The sequence below is a fragment of the Chrysochloris asiatica genome, unplaced genomic scaffold (assembly GCF_000296735.1).
Source record: "Chrysochloris asiatica unplaced genomic scaffold, ChrAsi1.0 scaffold00006, whole genome shotgun sequence".
Classification (NCBI taxonomy): Eukaryota; Metazoa; Chordata; class Mammalia; order Afrosoricida; family Chrysochloridae; genus Chrysochloris; species Chrysochloris asiatica.
Genome location: NW_006408524.1, coordinates 21,971,200 through 21,995,638, shown reverse-complemented (window position 1 = coordinate 21,995,638; position 24,439 = coordinate 21,971,200). Strand labels below are relative to the sequence as shown.

Here is a 24,439-nt window from a genome sequence, read left to right as displayed (position 1 = left end):
AAATGTTCCTTAAAAGCAAGGAAGGAGAGCTAGTCTCACTTACTTTGGACACATCATCAGGAGGGACCAGTCACTGGAGAAGGACATCATGTTTGGTAGAGTAGAGGGTTAGTGATAATGGGTTCAAACAGTGGCTGCAACTATCAGTTCAAAGTATCGTGAGGATGGTGCAGGGCCAGGTAGGGCTTCGTTCTGCTGTACACGGGGTTCCTATGACTTAGAGCCAATTCAGCGGCACCTATCAGCAACAACAAAAAGTCCACTTTACACCAAGGAATAAAACTGAAAAACAAAAACTGCTAGAAAAACACCTTAATGCTCTGTTTGATCAACTGCCATATCTAGTTGTTTTTGTTAAGTGCCGTCGAATCAGTCACGACTCATAGCCACCCTGTATAGGGCTTCTAAGGAGTGGCTGGTTGTCTGAACTGCTGACCTTGTGCCTATGCTTATCCTAAAGCAGTATACCAGGGCTGCATACAGTTTTAGGACAAGAAAATGCAACTTAAAGCCTTGGGTAGAGACTTTTCAGGTCCAACTGAAAAAAGAGAACTACTCTTGGGCTCTATACAATTGAGTATTGAGTGTTCTTGGCTTTTGTAACAAAATCCATAAGCCAATCATTTTGAGTAACTTAACATCTTTGGCCAGAGTGGGTGACAGCAAGAAAAATATAAAAAGCGGCAGATAAACACAGAAAACAAAGAAGAGAGAGACAACAGAAAAGAAAGAGAGAAAATAGCAGCTGAGAACTTTTCAATAGCTGCTTCTTCCTTACAATTTGCATTGTTCACTGGGATCTTAGTTTCACAATGGTTTACCCAAAATATTGCAAAGAAATTTTAAGCAGCTTGATTTGACAAATGTTCCATTCTCTTAAAAATAACCCCGCCATACTCTTTTAGGCTCAGCATTCAAGAAATTCAACTAAGATATTTTAAAGTTCTTATTTAAGGAAAGGAAATAGATCATGATACTCTTTTGTGTATCATTTTGGGGTTTTGTTTTGTGTTTTTCTTTTTTTAAAAAGACACACAAAAAATAAAATAGCTAAAGAAAAAAAGCAAACGACAGCCACTATATATGGACAGGTGACTGTGTGAAATGCTTGTTCTTGTTAAGTTACAATCCAGTCAACCCCGACTCCTGGTGACCCCATGCACAAAACACTACCCTGTCCTACACTTCCTCCATCATCAGTTCCAGATCAGACCATTAAAATCCTGTAGTGTAGTTAATTATTTAACATGGCTCTTTGAGACATAGTCTCTGTGTCTTCTACCAAATGATTTGTGGTACTATACAAATGAGATGCTTGTAGTCCACCAAAGGGACTAGGTAATGAGCTAATAATGTAAATTAGGTACATGGCACCTGTCTGGCAGTTGGAGCATGCAAATGAGTTGTATGAAACCCTAACAAGTGGATTAGTCAGTTTTGCCATCCCACTAGGCTTAAAATGAACTGTCCCAGAGGCAGAAAGGGGGACCTCATGACCACAAAGAAGAAGAGATGGAAGCAGAATGCATCCTTTGGACCCAAGATCTAGGCACTGAGAGCCTCCTTAGACAGAGAGCTGCTCCACCTTGAGTCACTAAAGAGAAGACAAGAAGCAGAAGCCAAGAAATGGCAGCCAGAGAGGCAGCAGAATCAGTAGACCCACAAGAGGTGGCAGAGTGGGCATCCAAGAACACAAAGCAAGAAAGCCAAGCACCTTAGGGCAGGAAGCTTGCTGGCAGAATGGGGTACCTCTGGGTACTTCACAGAGCTAGGCTCTTGACCACACACAGCTGAGCACCTTTGGCCAAAGCTTACTGGTGGAATGAGCTGCCTCTCAATGCTAATCAGCAGAGATATAAAAAATAGCTTTGTAACACTTGCCTAAGTATGACGGAAGTCAAACCAAGACCTGCCTGCCTGCGGGCACTGCTGAGAAGACGCTACCCTGATCAAATAACTATATCCTGAGGGTTTCTAAACCTGAATTGTAGTCTGCACACAAAAATCCTAACCATGGGACCAATAAATAACATCATAATAAATGCAGAAAAGATTGAAGATGTCAACGACTTCATGTTTCTTGAATCCACAATGAACATTCCGGGAAGTAGCAGTCAAGAAATCAAATGTGTTGCAGTAGGCACATCTGCTGCACAAGACCTCTTTAAAGTATTCAAGAGCAACGATGTCACTTTGAGGACTAAGGTGCACCTGACCCAAACCATGGTATTTTCAGTTACCTCATATGCATGTGACAGTTGGGCAATGCATAAGGAAGACTGTACAAGATGCATTTGAATTATGGTGTTGGTGAAGAATATTCAAAGTACTGTGGCCTGCCAGAAGAACAAATAAATCTGTGTGGGAAGAAGTACAACCAGAATGCTTCTTAAAAGCAAGGATGGCAACACTTTGTCTCTTGTTCTTTGGACATTTTGTCAGGAGCGACCAGTCCCTGGAGAAGGACATCATGCTTGGTAAAGTGTAGGGTCAGCAGAAAAGAGGAAGACTGTCAAGGAGACAGCAGTAACAATGGGCTCAAACATAATAGCTGTTGTGAGGATTGCACAGGGACGGAGCAGTGTTTCGTTCTGTTGTGCATAGGGGTCACTATGACAACACTTCCCTAGTAAATCTCACTAGGAATACGGTCTGTGAGTTCTATGGGACCATTGCACTGAATTATCAAACCCAGCACAGTAGAGAGTGCCATGGAGGGACGCTTCATGTCAGAATTGGCAAAGAGATTGGAGAGAGGGAGGGCTATGTCTGACTTCTGCCCCAATGGAAGCCTTGGGATGCTGATGCTGATGCTGATAATGATTCTCCTTCCCGTTTGTAAAGTTAGAGATCAAACTGAAACTGCCACCATACCATTTTTACAGATCCACAGGGTTTTCACTGGCTTTGTTTCCAAAGTAGGTCACCAGGCTTTTCTTCCTACTTCACATTAATCCAGAAGTTCTGTCAAAACCAGTGTAACCTCATAGCAACACACAGACTTCCTCTGCCAGATAGATTCTAGCTGCACATGAGGTATACTGTCTGGGAATATAAATTCATCTCCCACATGAAAGGCAAGAATTCTATTATGGAACCAACATGCAGACTAAAAATGTCCTTCTTGATGCTGTTTCAACTGTTTCTTCTGTTACAACACCCAGGCCGTCTGTGAGAAACAGCAAAGGGGGAGTTGAGATGTCACTATCCCTTTTAGTGAAACAGTCGGAGACATTAGCAGTGTTTATAAAAGGAAACCAAACAACCATTTGATTATTCTTCAAGAATTTGAGCTGCTTCACGTAGCATTTCGGGCTATGTCATAGGCCTAGAGAACCAGACCTAGGGACGCCATAGTGAAAACCAGAGAGCAATGCTCTGGCCTCTCTGCCCACCAAAAGCCAAATCCCTTGTCTTCGAGTTGACGCCAGCTCATGGTGACCCTTTAGGTTGCAGAGCAGGACAGTGCTCCGTAGGGGTTTTAATGGTTGTAACCTTTTAGAAGCAGATTGCCAGACCTTTCTTTCACAGCATCTCTGGGTGGATTCAAACCATCAACCTTTTGGTTATTAGCTGAGGGCTTAGCTGTTTGAACCACCAGGGACTCCACATACATACACACACACACACACACGCACACACACCCACATGCAGCTCCCTTTGGACAGAGTAGAACTCTGTCCCATAGGGTTTCTAAGTCTGTAACTTTTACAGAAGCAGAGTGACACATCTTTGTCACATGGAGCAGCTGGTGAATTCCAACTGCCAACATTTCAGTTGGCATTTGAGCACTTAACCCTGTGCCACCAGGGCTCCTTTTAATAGTATTCTAGTCCCCAAGCCTGGCCATGCTCTTTAAGGACAGACTAAAGCTAACAATGGTACCAGTCTCACTATTTCTAATGCCCCTGCTAATGGGATACCAGGAACCAGTCAGCTTGGTAAGAATGAAACTTTTAAAGTCATGGCCCCTGAACTTTGAAGACTAGCTAGTAAGTGTCCTAGATAACTAGGTATGCTGATAATGATAATAATCTTCTATAGTGGTCTTTTGATATAGAGATGTTTTGTAGCTTTGAACATTCATTCGTTCATTCATTCAGCAAACCTTACCAAGCAGAAACTACGTGCCAGGTCTGACACCTTACATGGGGATTTTAATTGTGATGCTCTTGATCTCATAAAGCTAACAGTCTGGAAGAAAGCTAACAGTCTAGGGAAGGGTGGTCATGGAAAATAATTTTGAGATCATACCAATCGATGTATGTTACGAATTCTCAAGGTGAGGAGAACAAAGTGATATGAGAAGACACTGGAGAGGTAGCAGTGCACATCCATAAGCCATGGTACGGATATTTCTGTTTTTTGGAGTCTCTGGAGGATTTTACGAGGTATGGTAGGAGGTGCACATGGGGTTGGGCACAAAGAAAGGCATGGATCACATTTCGTGTTTGAAGAGGTGTCTATTCATTATTTGAAGGGCAGGATCGTTTTTTAACAGCGTTTACCTCATTCGTATCTCTTCTCTCTCCCCATCCCCTGAACTGACACTCTTGAGGTTAGTTCAGCTGTTCTCAGTTCAAGGAGCACATAGCATCCTGGGAAGATTTTGGGGGCCCATCCCAGACTTTGGATTTACTTGGTCTGAGGTGGAGACTAGGCATAGGTTTTTATTTGTACAAGAGGGCTTCTAAAAGTTCTAAGGAAATTCCATTGTCTTTTAATTCCCTTTTAATTGTTTTGTTCCCCAGGTGGGTCTCATTGCTAACCAAGGTTGAAACTCACTGATTCAGTGAAAAACATTGAGGAAGGGTCTTCAAACATGGCACTTAAGACCAGCAGCATCTGGTATCACTTGGGGACTTGTTAGAAGTACACATTCTTGTACCTGATCTCATTCCACTTGTGCTAGAAACTGGCGGTGGAGCCCAGGAATCTGTGTTTTTACCAGTTCTGTAGCTGATTCTGCTTCCTGCCCAAGAGCAAGAAACATGGGCTGCTCAGGGTTACAGGCAGGAAAACCTGGAGCCTCCATCAGAAGAGCTTTGGGAGGGTGGGCAAATGGTTGAACTTCTCTGACCTCTGGTTTCTTCATCTATAAAAAGAGGCTATGGGATTGGATGAGCTCCAAGATTACTTACAATGTTAACAATATATCTATGCACATGACAACTAATAAATTTTGATAAAAACTGTATTTTTATATAATGAAAGTAGATTATCATCCTGGTAGGAAACTTGAAAAAATACAGGAGAAATAAAGAATAAAATAATCATCAAATAAAATTTCTCCATCTGGTAACTGCTGTTTATTTTCTATTGTGACATTTTTTGTATGCATAACTTTACAAATAAGGAATCATATTATTTCTGAATTCAGGAACCACTTTCTCCACTAACGTTATATCTGGGGCATATCCTCCCATCGTTAAAATTTGTTGTGATCATCTCTATTAGTGTCATTATATTTCTGTACCATAATTTATTTATGCTTCCCCGATGTTGGCTGTTTAAGTTGCTTTGGTAGCATAGTGGCTGTAAGTCGGGTTGCTAACCTCAAGGTCAGTAGTTTGCCACTACCAGCTGTTCTACAGGAGAAAGATGAGACTTTCTGCTCCTGTAAAGATTTACAGACCCTATGCAGGGTCGCTATGAGTCGGAATCAACTCCACAGGACACAGCCACCACCACCGTCACCATGACCATGTTGGTTGTTGAAGCGTTGTCTAATTTCTTGATATTATTGCTAAGTAAATATCTGTATCATCTATGTCTACATCCCTATTTATTTTTGTCTGTAGACCACCTTAAGAGATCCCTAGAAGTAGAATCATTGGATCAATGCATATGAACTTTTTGAGGTTTTTTGTTATTTTTGTTGTTGTTTTCCCAGCCACAGCCAATTTACACCAGCATTATTTAGAACATTCTCCTCACTACACTCTCACCAACAGTTGTTGTTATTAAGTGCTATCAAGTCAGTTCTGACTCATGACCCTGTATAAGGTTTCCGAGGAACGGCTGGTGAGTATGAACCACCGACCTTTTGGTTCAAACTGACCTTGCAGTCCAGTGCTTATCCTACAGCGCCACACCAGGATTCCCACCAACACTTGTAGCATTGGTTTTCATCTCATTTCCTGCCACACAGCAGCAGCAGCATTAACAGGACAGTGTTTGCAGCAGGGGGTTAGTCAGTGAAAGGAGCCAGGAGTCTGGGGTTAGAATAACTGAGAGGACTGACAACATTTTTCCATGGGCCTTCCTTGAAATCAGCACTGCAATTACTTGTGGTCTAGAAAAGCACTGTTGATAGTGATTGTTGTTAAGTGCTGTAGAGGCAGTTCCACTCATAGCGGCCCTGTATAGGGTTTCCAAGGAGCAACTGGTGGGTTTGAACAACTGACCATGTGGTTAGCAGTCCAATGCTTATCCACAGTGCCGCACCAGGACTCCTTGTTGATGGTAACTGATGGTGAATTACCTTCTCTGGAATCCAGTACTAATGAGGCAAGCTGTCATGGTCCCTAGACATGAGTTCAGTTCTATTTCTCCCACCATCCCCTTTTCTTGGGCATTTGACATAGATGTGACCTCTCAAAAGACTTGGTTGTCCCATATCCTGTTTCCCATCAACTCATCCTTGCCTTCTGTTCTTTACCTGACAGCCCTCATCACCTTCTTGTCTCCTTGGATCCAAGAACCTAATAATCATAAAGAGAAAGGAGAATGGCAAGGGGCCTGATAAAATAGAACTCCAACCCTGATATATAAAAACAAGGAGAATGGAAGTGGCCAGCTTACTTCACCATTTATTTTTATTCCCGCCTGCCTCCAAAAGTATCTCAAGTGGACAAAACATCTTTTCTTTAAAGACCAGGGCATGGAACAGCAGCCCTGCAAGTTGTTCACACATTATCAATGGAGAACAAACAAACAAACAAACCAGTTGCCATGGAACCAATCCTAATTCATGGTGACCCCCATGTGTGCCAGAGTAGAAGGGCACTGCCCGTGGGTTTTAGTGCCTTTCACCTTTCTGACCTAGATCAGCAGATCTTTCTTCTGAGGTACCTCTGGTGGGTTCAAATGGCCAACCTTTTAGTCACTAAGTGCTTAACCATCTGCACCTTATTTAAAACATGAAAATCGTTTTCATGGATGAGCAGTATCTTTACAGGATGGTTAAGAGCATAGACCTAGTTCCTTGTTCCCAGAGACTAACCTCAACTATGCTACTTCCCAGCTGTACACCTTTGGGTGAATTACTTCAATTCTCAGTGCCCAATTTTCTTCATCTTTAAAATGAGAATACAAGGCAGTCCCCTGACTTCCAACTACTCCTATTTGCCCTTTACTGTTATGTAAATTTGCCTTAGTTGAAACAACTCTTTGTTGTTGGTGTTGCTAAGTGCCTTGGAGTCAGTTCCAACTCATAGTCACCCTGTATAGGATTTCTGTGACTGGTAAGTTTAAACTGTCGACCTTGAGCCAACCCCTTGTTGTTTGTTGTTGTTATGTGCCGTGGAGTTGGTTCCGACCCATAGAGACCCTGCACAGGGTTTCCAAGGCTGTAAATTTTTACAGGAGCAGAAAGCCTCATCTTTCTCCCTTGTAGAGCAGCTGGTAGTTTTGAACTGCTGACCTTGAGGTTAGCAGCCCGACTTGTAACCACTGTGCTACCAGAGCTCCTTACTCTCATTCAATTTTTTATCACAGTTACCTTCACTTGCTGCAAATACAGCTTTTAAATCATTGAAAAATCTTCAAGACTTTTCTTGTATTAAGCCCAAGCCCACTGCCATGAATTGTATTCTGGCTCCTAGCTGCCCTGGAGGGCTGAGCAGAACTACTCCCTAGGGTTTCTGAGGCTGTAGCTCTTGCCAGGAGCAAACTGCCTCATCTTTCTCCTTTGGATCTTTTGGTTAACACATCTCACCACCAGGACACCTTGTCTAAAGCAAGGCTCGGATTCACCTGTTTGGATTTCCAGAAAATTCTAAAAGACACTGGAATAGGTTTCACTTGTAACCTGAGGACTCCTTATAATTACAGTAGTATCTGCCACATAGGATTGTATGAGGTGTAATCAGACCACATACAGCACTTAGTACAGGGCCCGGCACATGGTAAGCATGCCATAAGTATTTTCTGTTATTCATTGACCTTCAGAGGGACGGTTGGCAGTATCTGAAGTATTTTTGGTTGTCACAGATTTCCAGGGGGGGATGTGGAGGGAAGGAGAGCTGTTATTTGACATCTAGTGGGTAAAGGCCAGGGTTGTTGCTAAACACCCTTCAATGCCCAGGACATCTTCCTGCAACAAAGATATATCCAATCCAAGATGTCCAAAACATGAGAATCCTTGATTTAAACTGAGCACACAAAGGTGCTTCCTGTAAAGGTAAAAATAGGTCAGATAAAAATTTCATTTATGAAAATTCTGTCTGACATGATTCAATGTGTACTATGTATGGATCGCTATGGGTCGGAACCGACTTGACAGCACGTAACAACAACAATGTATGGAGAACACAGTGTTGGGTTCGGTGGAGGTTATAAAAGACACAAAGGTTCCATCCTTGTGTGATTCAGTTAGTTAAGGGATTTTTTTTTTTTTTTACCAAGAGATTTCTGTAAAAAATCTTCCTAAGGGGGTGATGTGAGGCCATCCACACACTAACAGTAATGTTCCTCTCTCAAATGCCAGCTCCTACAGTTCCATGGAAAGAAGTATCTTAAGGAGACAGTGTGTGGCTATTTTCATGTGTCTGAATGTGTCTTGTGTTTGGGTAAATGCTGTTGAACAAAATGTCCAAAAAGAAAGAAAGAAAAGAAAAGAAATCACTCTCAGAAATAGAAATAGAAATAAAAATTACTTGTTATTAATAAAGGCAAATGCACAAGAGAACATATCAAACCTCCTCATCTCTACCCAGCCTTTACACCAAAAGGAAAATGTCCCCATTTCGTTCCACTTTCCATTTAGAGAGTTATTTTATCAGACTCCAGAACTGTGTACTCAGGTCACCGGTCTAGCCCAGAACACAGAATTCATTCTCACACGAAACAGCTTATTATCCAAAGGCCTCTCTTGATTTGTTCGCAGGGGGGTGTGGGGAATGGCCCTTATTCTTCCCCTTGTGGTTTTGCCAGTAGACTTAGGATCGGAAACCTTTCCAAAGCCATGTTGTGTCTTCACTTGATCCCTGTCCAGGAAAATTGTACTTCAAGATTAGGCCATGCGAAGGAGGGCTAAAGAGTCTCGGGGAGCCTATGGGAAGACGGTCTCAGTCTTTGGAAATTGGCCATGGGGTGATTGTAGGATGGGGCAGGAAACTATATGCCATGAAGTCATCTTTACACTTTTCTCCAGAACCCTGACTTCCTATATGTAAAAGCTTTCATCACTTGTAAAGAACCCAGTGCCTGTCATGGCAAGGGTGCTCCTGCCGTGACATTGGTGACATTGTAGAATCAGCACTGGACTACTAACTTTAAGGTAAGCTGTTCAGACCCACCATCCACTCCTCAGAAACCCTACACGGGGTCACTGTGAGTCATAACCGACTGGACGATACTTAACAACAACATTATAGCAAGGGATTTTATTAAACATTCTTTTTTTGAAGTTTTTGTGAATTGAGTGAAAGTTTATAGGACAAATCATCAGTTTTATGTTCAACAAGTCATATACTTTGTTTCATTACAATGATTATAATCCTCTCCATGTACCATCTGTTAACAGTATTTCTCTCTATTCATTTTAGCTTTTTTTTTTTTTTAAACACTCATGCATATATAAGTATACCCCCAAAGGGCACATTCTGCAAGTCTGCCTCTTGGCCTCCAGCTCTCAGTCCCTCTCTTTCCGTGAGTCCAGAGTCCTCAGCTGCTCCCTCTCTCCATGTCCTCATCTCTGCCTCCATCTCTGGTGTTGCTGCTTCTCTGCATAGGGTCCCGCATTCCACTTGTGTTCTTCTCCTTTGATGGTCCTAGGGTTCTCTGGTTTTGGACTATTAAGATTAACTACTCCCCTATTTTTGTTACAAAACTTCTGCCTTTACAATTGTGACAGTAGCAATTAGTCATGATAACAATTACTCACTATTGAACCATAAGAATCTTATCCCCATCTCTTTTTACCAGATCCATATAGACAAGATGAAAACTATTCAGTGGGGACTCTTATCTTCCCATATTCTTAAACTAAACTCCCTCTTGAAAACTTGAAAGCCAGTCACTTCGTGCCTTTATCACCCCCTCATTTTAGGTAGCCAGTCTCTAAATTGCCCGTCATTATCTACCCTGTGTACAGAAGGGATAGCATTGATATTATTAAATAAACACTTTTGTAGGAGAAGACAAGGGGGAGTTAAACAAAGAGCATGTCACAGTGAATCCTGTTTTGACTGGAGAATTGTTGTTGTTGTTATGTGCCTTGGAGTTGTTACCGACTCATAGCGACCCTGTACAGGGTTTCCGAGGCTATAAATCTTTACAGGAGCAGAAAGCCTCATCTTTCTCCCATGGAACAGCTGGTAGTTTTGAACTGCTGACCATGAGATTAGCAGCCTGATTCATAATCACTACGCTACCAGAGCTCCTTTGACTGGAGATTTCCACTTTATAAATTACTAATACAAAGCAGAAAATGATCTATGCAATAAGAAAACATACAGATAAAACATGGCATTTCAGAGTTTGATCCGTGGGGAATTTGGAGAAGTCTTTTTGGAGATGATGACCTTTGGGTTAGAATAGGAATGTTGGTGAAAGTGTAAAACAATGTTCAAATGACAATAGAGCAAATCATTGAGGTGAAAAATTGGTTGTGCCAGAGAAGATTTCGTTCATCTGTTTGTCTTTGTAGAAGTGAGCGTAGAGAAATAAGGTGAGCTGAAAAGACAGGGACCAGTTCATGAAGAACCCACAATGTCAGGACATATGTAAGCCCTGGGGAATCATTGACGTTTTCTGAACTAACGTGGGATAGAATAATCACCGGATGCAGGAGATGGTTATAAGGTGTGTTAGAGAGAAAATGAGTATCTGATAGCTAAGGAGAGGCAGACTTGATCAATAATCTGGATAAAACATTTGGGAGGATATAGGTCTCCAGCGTGATGCTGTAGGATCAGCATGGGACTGCTAGCCACAGGTTAGTGGTTCAAAACCACCAGCTGCTTCTCAGAAACTGTACACGGGGTTGGTATGAGTTAGAACTCCAGACATAATACAGATGGCGCTCCCCTAGAGATTCAGCATAGTATCTTGTTTAGGAGCAAGAGCTCTGGATGGATTCTTGGGTTCTACCTCTTTAAATACATACTTGGACAAATTACTTTACATATGGTGCTTTACTTTTTACATTTAAAAAAAAAATGGAGATTAAAAACATTGTTCTTTACGTACACATACTAGAGTACCTGGGTGGTTCATGTATTTGGCTACTAACCAAAAGGGCCACAGTTTGAGTCTACCCAGGAGAACCTCAGAAGAAAGGCCTGGTGATCTACTGCTGAAAAACCAGTCATATGAAGTGCAATTCTAGTGTGACACACAAGTGATGGCCATGAGTCAGAACTGACCTGGCAGCACATGGTTTTACACATGTTTTATATACATTCTGAGGAGCATATGGCATACCAAAGGTTATTGAACTCAGTAACTCAATATAAAATGACTGTGTTTATTATTGAGGGCAACAAGAGAATGAAAGAGAAAGATGGACTTCTGAACCCAGTTGGAAAGATGATAATTGCCAGGAAGAAAGTTATACAAGGATATGATATATCATTTTGTTGCTTTCCACAAAGCTCCACGTAGGGCTTGGAACATGGACCCATGTCTAAGTAGAGGGTGGTTGAAATGCAAGGACCATCTATCTATGGAATTGTCCCGCCATATCTGTGTTCTTCTTGCCTTCTAGTTTCAAAAGCATTGATTTCATTGTCATATTATTGTTAAGTGCCATCAAGTCGGTTCTGACTCATGGCGACTTTATGCACAGCAGAACAAAACACGGCCTGGTCCTACACCATCCTCACAGTCATTGTTAAGCTTGAGCCCATTGCTGCTGTCACTGTGCCAATCCATCTCTTTGGGGGTCTTCTTGTTTTCCACTGACCTTCCACTTTACCCAGCATGATGTTTTTCTCCAGGGACTGGTTCCTCCTGATAATAGAACTGAAATCTAAGAGACAGTTTCACAATCCTGGCTGCTAAGAAGCATTCTTACTGTACTTCTTCCAACACAGTTTGTTCTTCTAGCAGCCCATGGTACTTATAATATTCTTCTCCAACACCGTAACTCAAATGCATCAATTCTTCTACCTTCTTCATTACTCATTGTCAAACTTTTACATGTATATGAGGCTACTGAAAATACCATGGCTTGGAGCAGGCATACCTAGCCCTTAAACTGACATCTTTGCTCTTCAGCACTTACAGAGACCTTGTGTAACTTACCTAATGCAATATGTCCTTTGATCTCTTGATGGTTGCATCCGTTAATGTTGATAGTGGATCCAAGCAAAATGAAGACTTTGACAACTTCAATCTTTTCTCCATTTATCATGATGTTATTTATTTCTCCAATGGTGAGGATTTTTTTTTTTATTTTTTATTTTGAGGTGCAACCTATACTGAAGTTGTGGTCTTTGATCTTTGTCAGTAAGTACGTTAACTCCTCTTCACTTACAGCAAGCAAGGTTATATCATCTGCATATTGCAGGTCATTAATGAGTCTTCCTCCAATATTAATGCCACAGTCTTCTTCACACAATCCAGTTTCTCAGATTTTTTGCTCAGCATACAGATTGGGTAAGTATAGTGAAAGACTACAACCATGACACACAACTTTTAAATTGTTCTAATTTTAAACCAGTCAGTGCCCCCTTGTTCCTGTTCAAATGACGGCCTCTTGGTCTATAGGCAGGTTCCAAAATGCTCATTCTCTGAAATGTCGTTCATAACTTTTCATGATCCACTCAGTCAAAAGCCTTTGCATAGTTAATAAAGCACAGATAAACATCTTTCAGATATTCTCTGCTTTCAACCAAGATCCATCTGACGTCAGCAGTGATATCCCTCGTTCCACTTCCTCATCAGAATCCAACTTGAACCTCTGGTTGTTCCCTAGCAATGTACTGTTGCAGTCATTTTTTAATTGCTTTGAGGAATATTTTACTTGCATATGATTAATGATATTGTCCAATGACTTTGAGATTCTGTTGAGTTACCTTTCTTTGGAATGGGCACAAATATGAATCTTTACCAATCAGTTGGGCAGGTAGCTGTCGTTCAAATTTTTTGGTATATGAGTGAGTGCCTCCAGTGTTATATCAGTTTGTTGAAAGACTTCAATTTGTATTCCATCAATTCCTGCAGCCATATTCTTTGCCAGTGCCTTCAGTGTACCTTGGGCTTATTCGTGTTCAGTATGATTGGCTCTTGGTCATATGCTATTTCTCTTTCTTTTGCTACAGTGACTGTGTATTCCCTCCATCTTCTTTTGATGCTTTCTGCATCATTCAGTGTTTTGTCCAGATAATCTTTCAATATTTCTAGTCGAGACTTGATTTTCTTCTTCCGTTCTTTCAGACTGAGAAATGCTGAGTGTGTTCTTCCCGATGGGTTTTCTAACCCCAGGTCTTTGCACATTTCATTATAATACTTGACTTTGTCTTCTAGAGCTTCCCTTTGAAATGATCTGTTCAGCTCTTTTACTTTGTCATTTCTTCCATTTGCAATAGCATCTCTACATTGCAGGGTAAGTCTCAAAGTCTCTTTTGACATCTTTTGGTCTTTCTCTTCTTTTTTTTCTTCTTAATGTCCTTTAGCTTTCTATCTGTTTGATGTCCTTGATGTCATCCCACAACTCTTCTGTCCTCAGTGTCTAATGCATCAAATCTGTTCTTGAGTCATCTCTAAATTCAGGTGAGAAATGTTCAAGGTCATATTTTGGCTCTCGTGGACTTGTTTTCATTCTCTTCATCTTCAGCCTGAATGTGCATATGAGCAATTGATGCTCTGAACTCTGGCCTTGTTTTGGCTGATGCTATGAAGTGTTTCCACCCTCTCTTTTCACAGCTGTAGTCAATTTCATTTCTGTGCATGCCATCTAATGAGTTCCATGTGTATAGCTGTCTCTTAAGTTGTTTAAAGAAGGTATTTGCAAAGAAGTCATTGGTCATCCAAAATTCTATCATGGAATCTCCAGCATTGTTTTTATCACCAAGGTCAAATTTTCTAGCTACTGATACTTTCTCATTGTTTCAATTTCAGACTGAAGAGATTGGTAGGTAGAATTCTTCAATTTCATTATCACTGGCTGTAGTGGTTGGTGCATATATTTGAATAATAATGGTATTAACTGGTCTTCCTTTGTAGGTGTATGGATATTATCCTACCACAGACACCATTATACTTCAAGATACATCTTGAAATGTTCTTTTTGTTGATGAATGCAACCCCGTTCCTCTTCAATGTGTCCTTCCCAGCATAGTAAACGATATGATCGTCAAATTCAAAATGACTAATACCAGTCCATTTCAGCTCACTAGTGCCAAGGATATAGATCTTTAGACATTCCATTTCATTTTTGACAAATTTCAATTTTTCTAGATTCATACTTCATACATTCCATTTTCTGATTATTAATTTGATGCTTTCTCCTTGTTTAAGTTGTGACCTGTCAGCAAATGAAGGTCCTGACAGCTTTACTTCATTGGCGTCATCATGGTCAACTCTACTTTGAGGAGGCAACTCTTCCCTAGTCATATTTTGAGTACCTTTCAACCTGAGGGGCTCCGCTTCCCTTGACAATATTCTGATGCTCTTCGTCGTGTTTCAACATTCAGTATTCTAGGGTTATCTGACAGTGTTTCACTGCTATTCATAAAATTTTCAGTCCTGACATGGTGTTGTAGGATAGGCACTAAGCCACAAGGTCATTTGAACTGTAAAATCAGTGGTTCACGCTAACCAGCCACTCCTCTGAAACCCTATAAAACTGACTTGGTGGCACTTAACAAGCATTCAGAAGTAGTCCGCCTCTCCTTCTTCCTAGTCTGTCTTAGTCTGGAAGCTCTGCTGAAACCTGTCCACCATGGGTGACCCTGCTGGTATTCAAAATACCTGTGGCATAGCTTCCAGAATCACAGCAACACACAAACCACCATTGTTCAACAAACTGACAGACAAGGGGTGGTATCTGGTGTTACCTGTATTATATTATTCCAGCAGAACAGGAGTATTCCCAAGATGTCATGTTAATAGGAAGATCAGGGCCAAAATGCTCATGGTCCCATGGGAGATCATCAAAGAAATGATGCTTTTAACAGAAAGGGGGAGTATGTGTATAGACCTGAGTGGACATTAAAGTTGTGCTATTTAAAAGAATGTGATTTGGTTTTAGTTAAAGAATAGCACCTTGTTTGTATTTTTAGTAGGGGTATGTTATTTGGGAGAGGAGAGGATAGAAGAGAGACTGAGGTTGTCTCAGGGCTAGACATCGTGCTCTTATTTTGAAACTCTGTTAAAATGCTCTGCTCTTCTTTGGTGACTTATTCAGCGCTCAGATTGTTCTAATAAGAAAATAAAGGACTCCTGGTGTGCTACTGTACGGTCAGCACTGGGCTGGGAACCACAAGATCCTCAGTTCAAATTTACCAGCTGCTCCTCGGAAACCCTAATACAGGGTCGTTGTGAGTCAGTACCGACTTGACAACACTTAACAACGTAAGAACAAAGGATCCCAGTGGCACAGTGGTTAAAGCACTCAGTAGCTAACCAAAAGGTCAGCGGTTCAAAACAACTAGCCACTCCACTTGAGGAAGATGAGGCATCTGCTTCCACAAAGATTTATTGCCTTGGAAACCCTAAAGGAGCAGTTCCACTCTGTTCGTTAGGGCCACCATGAGTGGGAACAGAGTCAGTGGTAGTGGTTTAGGAGAATAAAAAATTACACATTCAAGAGGTGAGGCACTTGAAAAACAGGAGAGGCAGGCTTTTTCCCGATAAAATTAAATAGTCATCAGAGTTTGAATGATTTAATCTGCTTGAGGTCAATGCAGGATGAGATTCAGAGCCCAGAGTCATTGGAAACAGCATCAAGCTTTGAACATCAGCGGCTGTGTGTGTGTGTGTGTGTGTGTGTGTACGCCTGCCCTGCCCCCTCCAATCAGCTGGGGCTAACTGGATGCAACTTCTGGGGGTTGCTGTGCACATGAATGTGTGCTATTGTTCCAGGCACATGTCAACCTAAGAAATAGCACAAACAGGCCCATCCTTATTCAGATACAGAGCTCCTTCCATCGCTCACCCCGGCCCTTTAAGGTCACATGCCTGAGGCCTCCGCAGACAGGGCACAGCTGCCTCAAATCTGCTGCCACACATTAGCTGCAGACCCAACCACCTGACAGCACCCAGCTTCCCAGACTCAGCAGCGGAGACCAGAGAGCTCTGGGCTAATCCAGGCAGGATGTTCTCCCGGGAACTGTGGCTGGACAATGAGAAAAAATGTGCTGTGGTTCGGAAATCTAAACCAGGCAGGAGACGCCAGGAGCTGCTGGCTGTGGCGTTGGGGGTGAAGGTAGGAGTCAAAGGTGGCTTTCTTTGGCCCCCTCTCAAACTCTTTGCCTGTTCACAGATCTCCTCCTTGGTTCGAAGGGCTGCCCTCACGCACAATGACAACCACTTCAACTATGAAAAGACGCACAACTTCAAGGTAAGCACACTTCTGGCTTCTTTGGCATGTTTATGGTTTCCGTCTGGTCTTTAAACAAGGATGTAATGGTGGAGTCAGGAGTCTGTAAAGTCCATTGCTTTGTCCTTTTTTAGTGACATGCTTTCCACTCTTGTAGCCCATCCAGTTGGAGACTCAGAAAGCAGTTTACTTGATGCTCATGCTTAGAGATACCTGTGTGTGTGTTGACTTAGTTCCGGAGAATTGGGCCCCTTTCTTCTTCTTGTATCACATCGTTTGCCGTTTGCAATCTTCTGTGAATGCCGGTTGAGCAGTACTTTTCCACTCCAAGCAGCAGTAAAGAGAAGCGCTATCTCCAAGCAATTGGAAGCAGTTGCCCGTGAACATTCCATGTTTTGTCTTTTGTTTTCAGTGAAGCTAATTGGTTTCATTTCTGTGCCGACAGCTGTGAAAGCAAATGATGACGGGAGATAACCAGCTAGGAGCTTTTGTTTGTGCTCTGGGTGCTGGGAGCACCCTGCAGTCTGGTCAAGCTCAGCTCAGCCTTGATCCCGCTGACCAGACCAAACAAAAAGATAGGAAGAACTGGTGAGAAGTTGAGTCGGTTTTCTCTCAGTTATTTATAAACTGGACAATAGTTATCTCCATTTTAGACCTGCGCTTGTAGACACGAGTCTGCCACAGAAAACTCATGTCCTAATTCACTTGTCCTAGTGTGGTCCTGTGGGTTCAAGCAGTGGGCTGCTAACTGCAAGATCAGCTGTTCAAACCCACCAGCCACCCCTCAGAAGCTCTGTACTGGGCACTTAACAACAACAGTAACAAAAGTGTTTCCCAGAAGTCCCAGGCAGCAAATGGTTAAGTGCTCAACTCTTAACCAAAATGTTAGTAGTTCAAAACCACCCAGAGACACCTTAGAATAAAGTTCTGGCAACATACTTCTGAAAGTTCTTGAAAACTTTTTAGAGAGCAGAGTTCTACTCTGCACACATGGGGTTACCATGAATCAGAATTGCCTTGGCAACTGGTTGGATGTAGTCAAGTGTTTCCTGAGAAGGACTGGGAAGGAATTCTGATGCCAAATTGCCATGCTTGAGATGCTGTTGAAGGGAGGAAAGAGGGAGCAGAATTAGAGATTTTACTCCAGCAAACAGGCTGGCATTTGTAAATTACAGAGATTGGAGATGAAGGATCCAAGAAGAGAAGAAAGGGCTTGGGAACAAAGTGTGAATTTCCGCCTTTTGTAAACTCTTGTTTCCTTTAGGGCCAGGAGCCCAAATGACAGTTGAAATTAGACCATCCCTTGTCAGAGGTGACAAGGAAACTTATTTTTAATCTGCAGCTTTTTGATCTCTCAAAAGAACAAATGTATGTCTATTAAATATACATTCGTGTCTGTTTACCCTGCTTCTGTTTTTGGAAGGTGAAATGCTGTGGCATTTGCATGCTATAATTGAACTGAGTGATGACATTATTCAGCCCAACATATTTAATGTTAGAGTGAAGAATTGCATTTTATAGAACCTCATCTATGCCAAGACTCTTCCATCACTGAATTGTGACAGGTCTAATTTGGAGTATAAAAAACCCTTGTTTTGTGGATGGGTTTTGTTGTTGTTTCTCTTTCCTGTTTTCTATTTTTGCCCTCATTAATTTTTTGCTTTAAGAAAGTATTTCCCTGAATTTTGGCAGAAATCCCTGAGAGGTTGCATCCTGTGGCTGCATCTTCTTGAACTTGCAAATTCTTTTCCTTCCTCTTACATATGCCACTTCTTTTGGCTCTGGGGTGCAATGTGGATTGTGCCCTGTGATCTGTGTTTGCACGGGCTAGCCTCAATGACTGAGCTTCCATTAAAAACAAACAAGCTTATATAGTTCATCGATACTTTCAAAATGAATTTCTGCCTTTTCCATTTTAGATGTGTGAATGGGAAATTATTCTTAGGACAGTTCAAAGTAAAAAGAGGTGTTTGAATCCCATTTCTTAAGTAGTACTGCTGCTAAGACAATACATTAAATATTTATCTCTGAAAACCCGTAACCAGTTTGATTAAAAATTCATTATTTATACAGAGTGATCAGCTATTAAGAAAAGAAAAGGCTGAGAATCGGTCAAGAAGAGAACAAGTGTTAACTCTTCTGCATTTAAATAGCCGTCTTTGAGACAGAGCAGACCCTTCAGTGGCTGAGGCAGTGGATTGTGGATGTTATAGTGGTACTGCTGGTACCACTGTTCTTAAGAATGAGAGTTTGTGTGTTTGGAGGGGGGTGTGCTGCCTGTCATCCACTGCCCCTTCCACCCACATTCAGCCCTTTCCTCACTCCCCACTAACTTTAACTGGGGGACTTTGAATAGTTTTGGAAATACTTTCTATAAGCAGGTCTGGGCCATCAATACAGCAGTGGGCTTTTAGTAACAAGCCACTGAACTAGCTGGATAAAAACAAAACAAAACAAACCTCTAATTCAAAGACCTCCGTTTTCTGCTTGAAATTTGTGTTTTGGATTTTAGATTTCTTCTTGTTTTGACCTCTAGTAGGCCTTATCCTGAAACTCTCTCGTCTGTAATTCAGATTATCTTTTGGCAGTGATTGAGCCCTGGTGGGCATAGTGGATTCAGCAATGGGCTGCTGACTGGGAGGTTGATGGTTTGGACCCACCAGTCGCTCCTACAGAGACAGATTGAGGTAGTCTGTTTCTGTAAACATGTACGGCCTCGGCAGTGTGACAGGGGTCATTCTATTCTGTCCTATGGGTCGTCAGTAATTGGAATTGACTGGACAGCAGTAAGTCAGTGGGTATGTGCATGACATAGTTTTCAATCAGTAAGAAGGACTAGCACTACCTCACATCTATCAACAAATAAGCCTTGCTAGATGTTTTATTGAGTCCTGGTGTGGTGCTGTGGGCTAATGCGTCAGACTGCAAAGCCATTTGAACTGCAAGGTCGGCGGTTCAGGCTCACCAGCTGCTCCTCAGAAACCCTATACAGGGTCACTATGGGTCGGAATCAACTTGACGGCACTTAATAACAGCAACAACAAAGATATTCTTTGCACTTTTGCCCTAAAGCTTCCAACCAGACCTTGAATCTGCTAGGACTACAGTGGTCATGCCTCTCCTCCTAACGTGACTTTTGTCCCAATCAGGAGCATTCCCCCAGGCAAAAAGCCCCACCCCTTTTTTTCCCCTCAGAACTTTCTGGAAAGTACCCACCTAAACCCCATTGCCACCCATCTGGTTCTGACTCATATAGAGACCCTATTGGTAGAACTGCCCCATAAGGTTTCTGAGGCTGTAATCTTTATGGAAGCAAAATGCCACATCTTTCTCCTGGGGAAAGCAGTTAGTTAGTGGGTTTGAACTGCCGACCTGCCATTAAACAGCTGAGTGCTTAAGCATTGTGCCACCAAGGGTTTTAAGGGCCTCATAGATATCAAGTAATTTTTAAAAATGAAAAAGAAATGTGTGATATCTAAAATGCCCCAACTCATCTTCTTTTTAAACAACTAAAGAACAGAAACCAATACTGATGACAGGAGAAAATAAAGTCAATCAAATAGCATTAACCATCTGGTTTTGCATCATTACTCAATCAAACCTCATAATACCTCCCATTTTACAGATGAAGAAGTTGAGGCTGAGAGAGCCAGCCCCTTTGCAAAAGGTCACTGCGAATGCCAAGCAATCTCGTCGCTGTGTTAAACAGCACAGGAAAGACAGAAGGTGGTCCAGATGGATGGGGTTTACTGGACTGAAGAGTTTTAGGGTTCAGCCCAAGAGTTACTAGAGCATATCATCTAAAAGAGATCTCTTCTATATATGCAGAGTGTCTCTTTAGGTTAATTAGATAAACAATGATGCAGATTTGTTGTTGTTATGTACTATTGGATAGGTTTTGACTCATTGCTACTATGTATAGGGTTTTCAAGGAGTGGTTGCTGAATTTGAACTGCCGGCCTTGTGGTTCAAACCAACCTTGCACTGCAATGCTTACCCTATAGCGCCATACCAGGCCTCCAAATATACAGATATGTAATGAGAAATAATAGAGTGGTTTCTCTTTTGGCTTAACAGTTTTGGGAAGAAATTTACTAATTTCATAATTTCACCAAGACGTTTTAGGGCTTAGTATATGAATGTAGGATTTAAATGAGCAAAAATTGTATTCATTGAAAATGGCATAATTATTACATTAAATAAATTGCAGCTGTAATTTGGTTACTTACGTTTTTGTTCTGAGAGCTAGATTTTGGCATTTCCTAGGCATATTTTGTTTGAAAAGCAAGGGTATCAATAAATACTTCTGAGCAGTGACAGGAACTAGCTAGGAAGGAGCAGCAGTTCCCAACCCTTGGGTGGCACAAATGATTAAGCGTTTAACAACTAACTGATAGGGTGGCGGCTATTTAGTCCAGAAATGCCTGGGATCTACTTTCACAAAATCGGTCACTGAAAGCCCCATGGAGCACAAACCTGGGGTGAGCAGGTTGCCTGGAGAAACCCCGCTGGCAAACAGAGAGGTCCACGTCACACTGGGATAGTCAACTGATGTGAGTCCTATTGTGGAAGACTGAGGATCGGAGGGCATAGGAGGGACCTGAAGCTTTCCTGCAGGAACGCTTGGCTCTGCACAGTGGGCTTCTGTTCCCAGCCAATGTCCATCTTTCCTTCTCCACAAGTATCCCTGTCTATCCAAACATTTCCTGGTGTGGTGCTGTAGGATAAGCACTGGACTGCTAACTACAAGGTCAATGGTTCAAACCCACAAGCCTATCCTCAGAAACCCTCTACAGGGTCACTGAGTCAGAAATGGATGGAGGGCACTTAGGAACAACACAACACTGCAAACATTTTGCACTCTTCACTATCTGGAGTGTGGCTGGAGAGCAGAGGCCTGCAAACTGCTACAGGACTGACTACCCCAACCCCACCTCGCTCTTTTCTGCACTCGCTTCTCACAATGTTCCTATCTCCTTCCCATCCCCCAGCCACCTTCTGCCATCCCCAGGCCCCATACCTTGGCCCTACTTGTTTGTTGTTGTTGAGTGCTTTTGACTCAGTGTTCAGCTCACAGTGAACTCATGTGACAGTATAAGTGACCATGAGCTTTTCTTGGGTAATCTACGGTTATCCCATGAAGCTGCTTGGCAGGTTCAAACCTCCAGCATTTTGCAACTGTTTTGCGCCACCTGAATTCCTTTCCTTTCCCAATACCTGTTCCAGTGATGGATTTTTCCCATAACACTGGTTGTCAGCTGACATGGCACAGATTCACTTGTATGACTTCCCCCTCATTAGATGAAAACTCCCGGGGACAGGAATTTTTGTCCACTTGGCCTGCACAAACCCCGGTGCTTAGGACGGTGCCTAGCCCATTGCTAGCTGGCCATAAAAACTAACTGAAACTATAAAGCAGATCTCCCACCCCCCACACTGACCTGGCTTTGCTATCTCAGAGCCTCCTCTTCACTCCCCACCCCATGGGTTACCCTCATTCATGGCTTGTGTGGGAGCCCCGGCAGACAGCAGTTCCTTACCAGAAACACAGACTGTGGGTTGGAGACAGCACCCTGCCCGGGTCTCTGGCCCCACTCCACTCCCCATTTGTCCAGAGAGGCTGGGTACACAGTACTACCCAGTACCTTATACATGGGGGACACTATGCCCCAGGTGAATCCTGTCCCCACATCCTGTGTGGTCACCCTCCAGCATGTCCTGGTCTGTACAAAAAGTTAGATGATTGTCCTGCATCTTCCTTATCTAGTACTGCAGTCCCAGAAATGCCACAAGTGTGTGTGACTTTCACAAACACATTTTTTTTGTTGTTGTTCACAATTAGGAGGCAAGATGTCCAAATTCAGAGTGCCATCTTGAGAGAACGGCTCTCGCTATGTGGCCTCTGGTTGTTATTTATGTGGAGTCGGTTCTGACTCATAGTGACCTTGTGTGGGGGGTTCCTAGGAGTGGCTGGTGAGTTTGAACTGCTGACCTTGCTGTTCATACTGACCTTGTGGTCCAGAGCGTTATCCTACAGTACCACGTCAGGACTCCTGCAGACTCTGGAGGAAGACCCTTATCTCTTGTAAGCTTCTGTTTCTCAGCAGTCTGCATAAAGCTTGGCATCTGTCTTCCTCCACCTCTGCTCGCTTTGGCGCTTACCCAGTCTACTCTTTTTATATTTCAAAAGAGATTGACTTAAGACACACCGTATGCTGATACTGCCACATTAACATTACATAGAAACCCGATACCCAAATAGGATTATAACCGCAGGAAAAGGAGTCTTGGTGTGGCACTATGGGTTAATGTGCTGGGCTGCAAGGTAGATTTGAACCACAAGGTTGGCAGTTCAAGCTCACCAGCTGCTCTTTGGAAACCCTATACAGGGCCGATATGAGTCAGAACCAACTCAACGGCACTTTAACAACAACAACAACATAGGGGTTAAAAGGGAGTGCAATGGCTCCATTAGATAAGCACTGAACTGCAAGGCCAGCAGTTTGAGCCCACCAACCACTCCAAGGAGAAAGAAGAGGCTTTCTGCTCCCTCAATGAGTTTTAACAGTCTCAGAAACCCTATACAGGGTTGATAATTATATGAGTTGGAACCAGCTCAGTGATACTTAACAACAATAACAACAAATAGGGGTTAGGGTTTATAATACATATTTTGTAGGGACACAATTCAATCAATAATACTTTACTTAGCCTTTGAAGGCCCCCACACACTCTGGTGACAGGCTGTGTCAGTAGCATCCTGGATCCCTCAGCACATCCTTCCTGTGTGCCCATTCAGTGCACCCTGCTACGTGCACCCACCCACCCATAGTAGTCCTGGGGGCTGAGAAGGTGCCATGGTATTACTGATACAATACTCGGACAGGTTTGAGATTCTGGGCTCATTTACAGTTTCTATGTCTATCACATAACCTGACCCAAGTCATGTTATTTTTAATGGTCTCATATTCACATGAAAGCTGGACAGTGAATAAGAAAGACTGAAGAAAAATTGATGTATTAGAATTATGGTGTTGGAGAAGAATATTGACAGTACCATGGACTTCCAAAAGACAGAACAAACCAATCTGTGTTGGAAGACGTACAGCTAGAATGGAGAGATTTCATCTCCCTTACTTTGGACATGTTGTCCGAGGGGACCAGTCCCTGGAGAAGGATATCATGTTTGGTAAAATGGAAGGGTGAGTAAAAAAGAGGAAGGATACCAATGAGATGGATTGGCACAGTGACAGCAACAGTGGGCTTCTGCATAACACTTCTGAGGATGGCAGGACCAGACAGCGTTTCGTTCTGTTGTACAGAGGGTCACTCTGAGTTGGAACTGTCTCCGCAGCACACCTATTGGTTATAGCATTCTTTAAAAAAAAACTTCTTATTATGACTTGAGTGAAGGTTTACAGAGCAGCTCACCAGTTTTACATTCAACAAATCATAGACTTGCTGCATTATATGGTTACAGTCCCCTCCGTGCACCAACAGTTAACAGCATTGACCTCTACTCACTTTAATCCCTGTGTTCCTCCCTGTGTCTCCCGCCACCCCTATCTTTCCTCTGCCAACCTCCCTCCGGTTGTATATCATCTGTCCTGTCACCCATGTCAACGTGTGTCTACCCTGTAGTGCATGTAGATTAAAAAAAAACACACACAGGGATATATAATTGTTTTTTTTTAATGTGCCCCAACCAAAGGGCACATTCTGGAAGCC

At 42.5% G+C, this 24,439-nt stretch overlaps 1 protein-coding gene across 4 annotated transcripts in view; it reads left to right on the top strand.

The window, feature by feature from the left end:
• Positions 1–16,486: 16,486 nt before the first annotated feature.
• The window catches only part of CHN2 (chimerin 2), a 41,804-nt gene continuing 33,851 nt past the window's right edge, over positions 16,487–24,439 (top strand). For 3 of the 4 annotated variants that reach the window (XM_006832173.1, XM_006832176.1, XM_006832175.1), the window contains exon 1: positions 16,487–16,732. In XM_006832173.1, the coding sequence (XP_006832236.1) occupies positions 16,487–16,732 (246 nt within the window). The remainder of the gene's footprint in view (positions 16,733–24,439) is intronic. The other variant, XM_006832174.1, reaches the window with a different exon arrangement.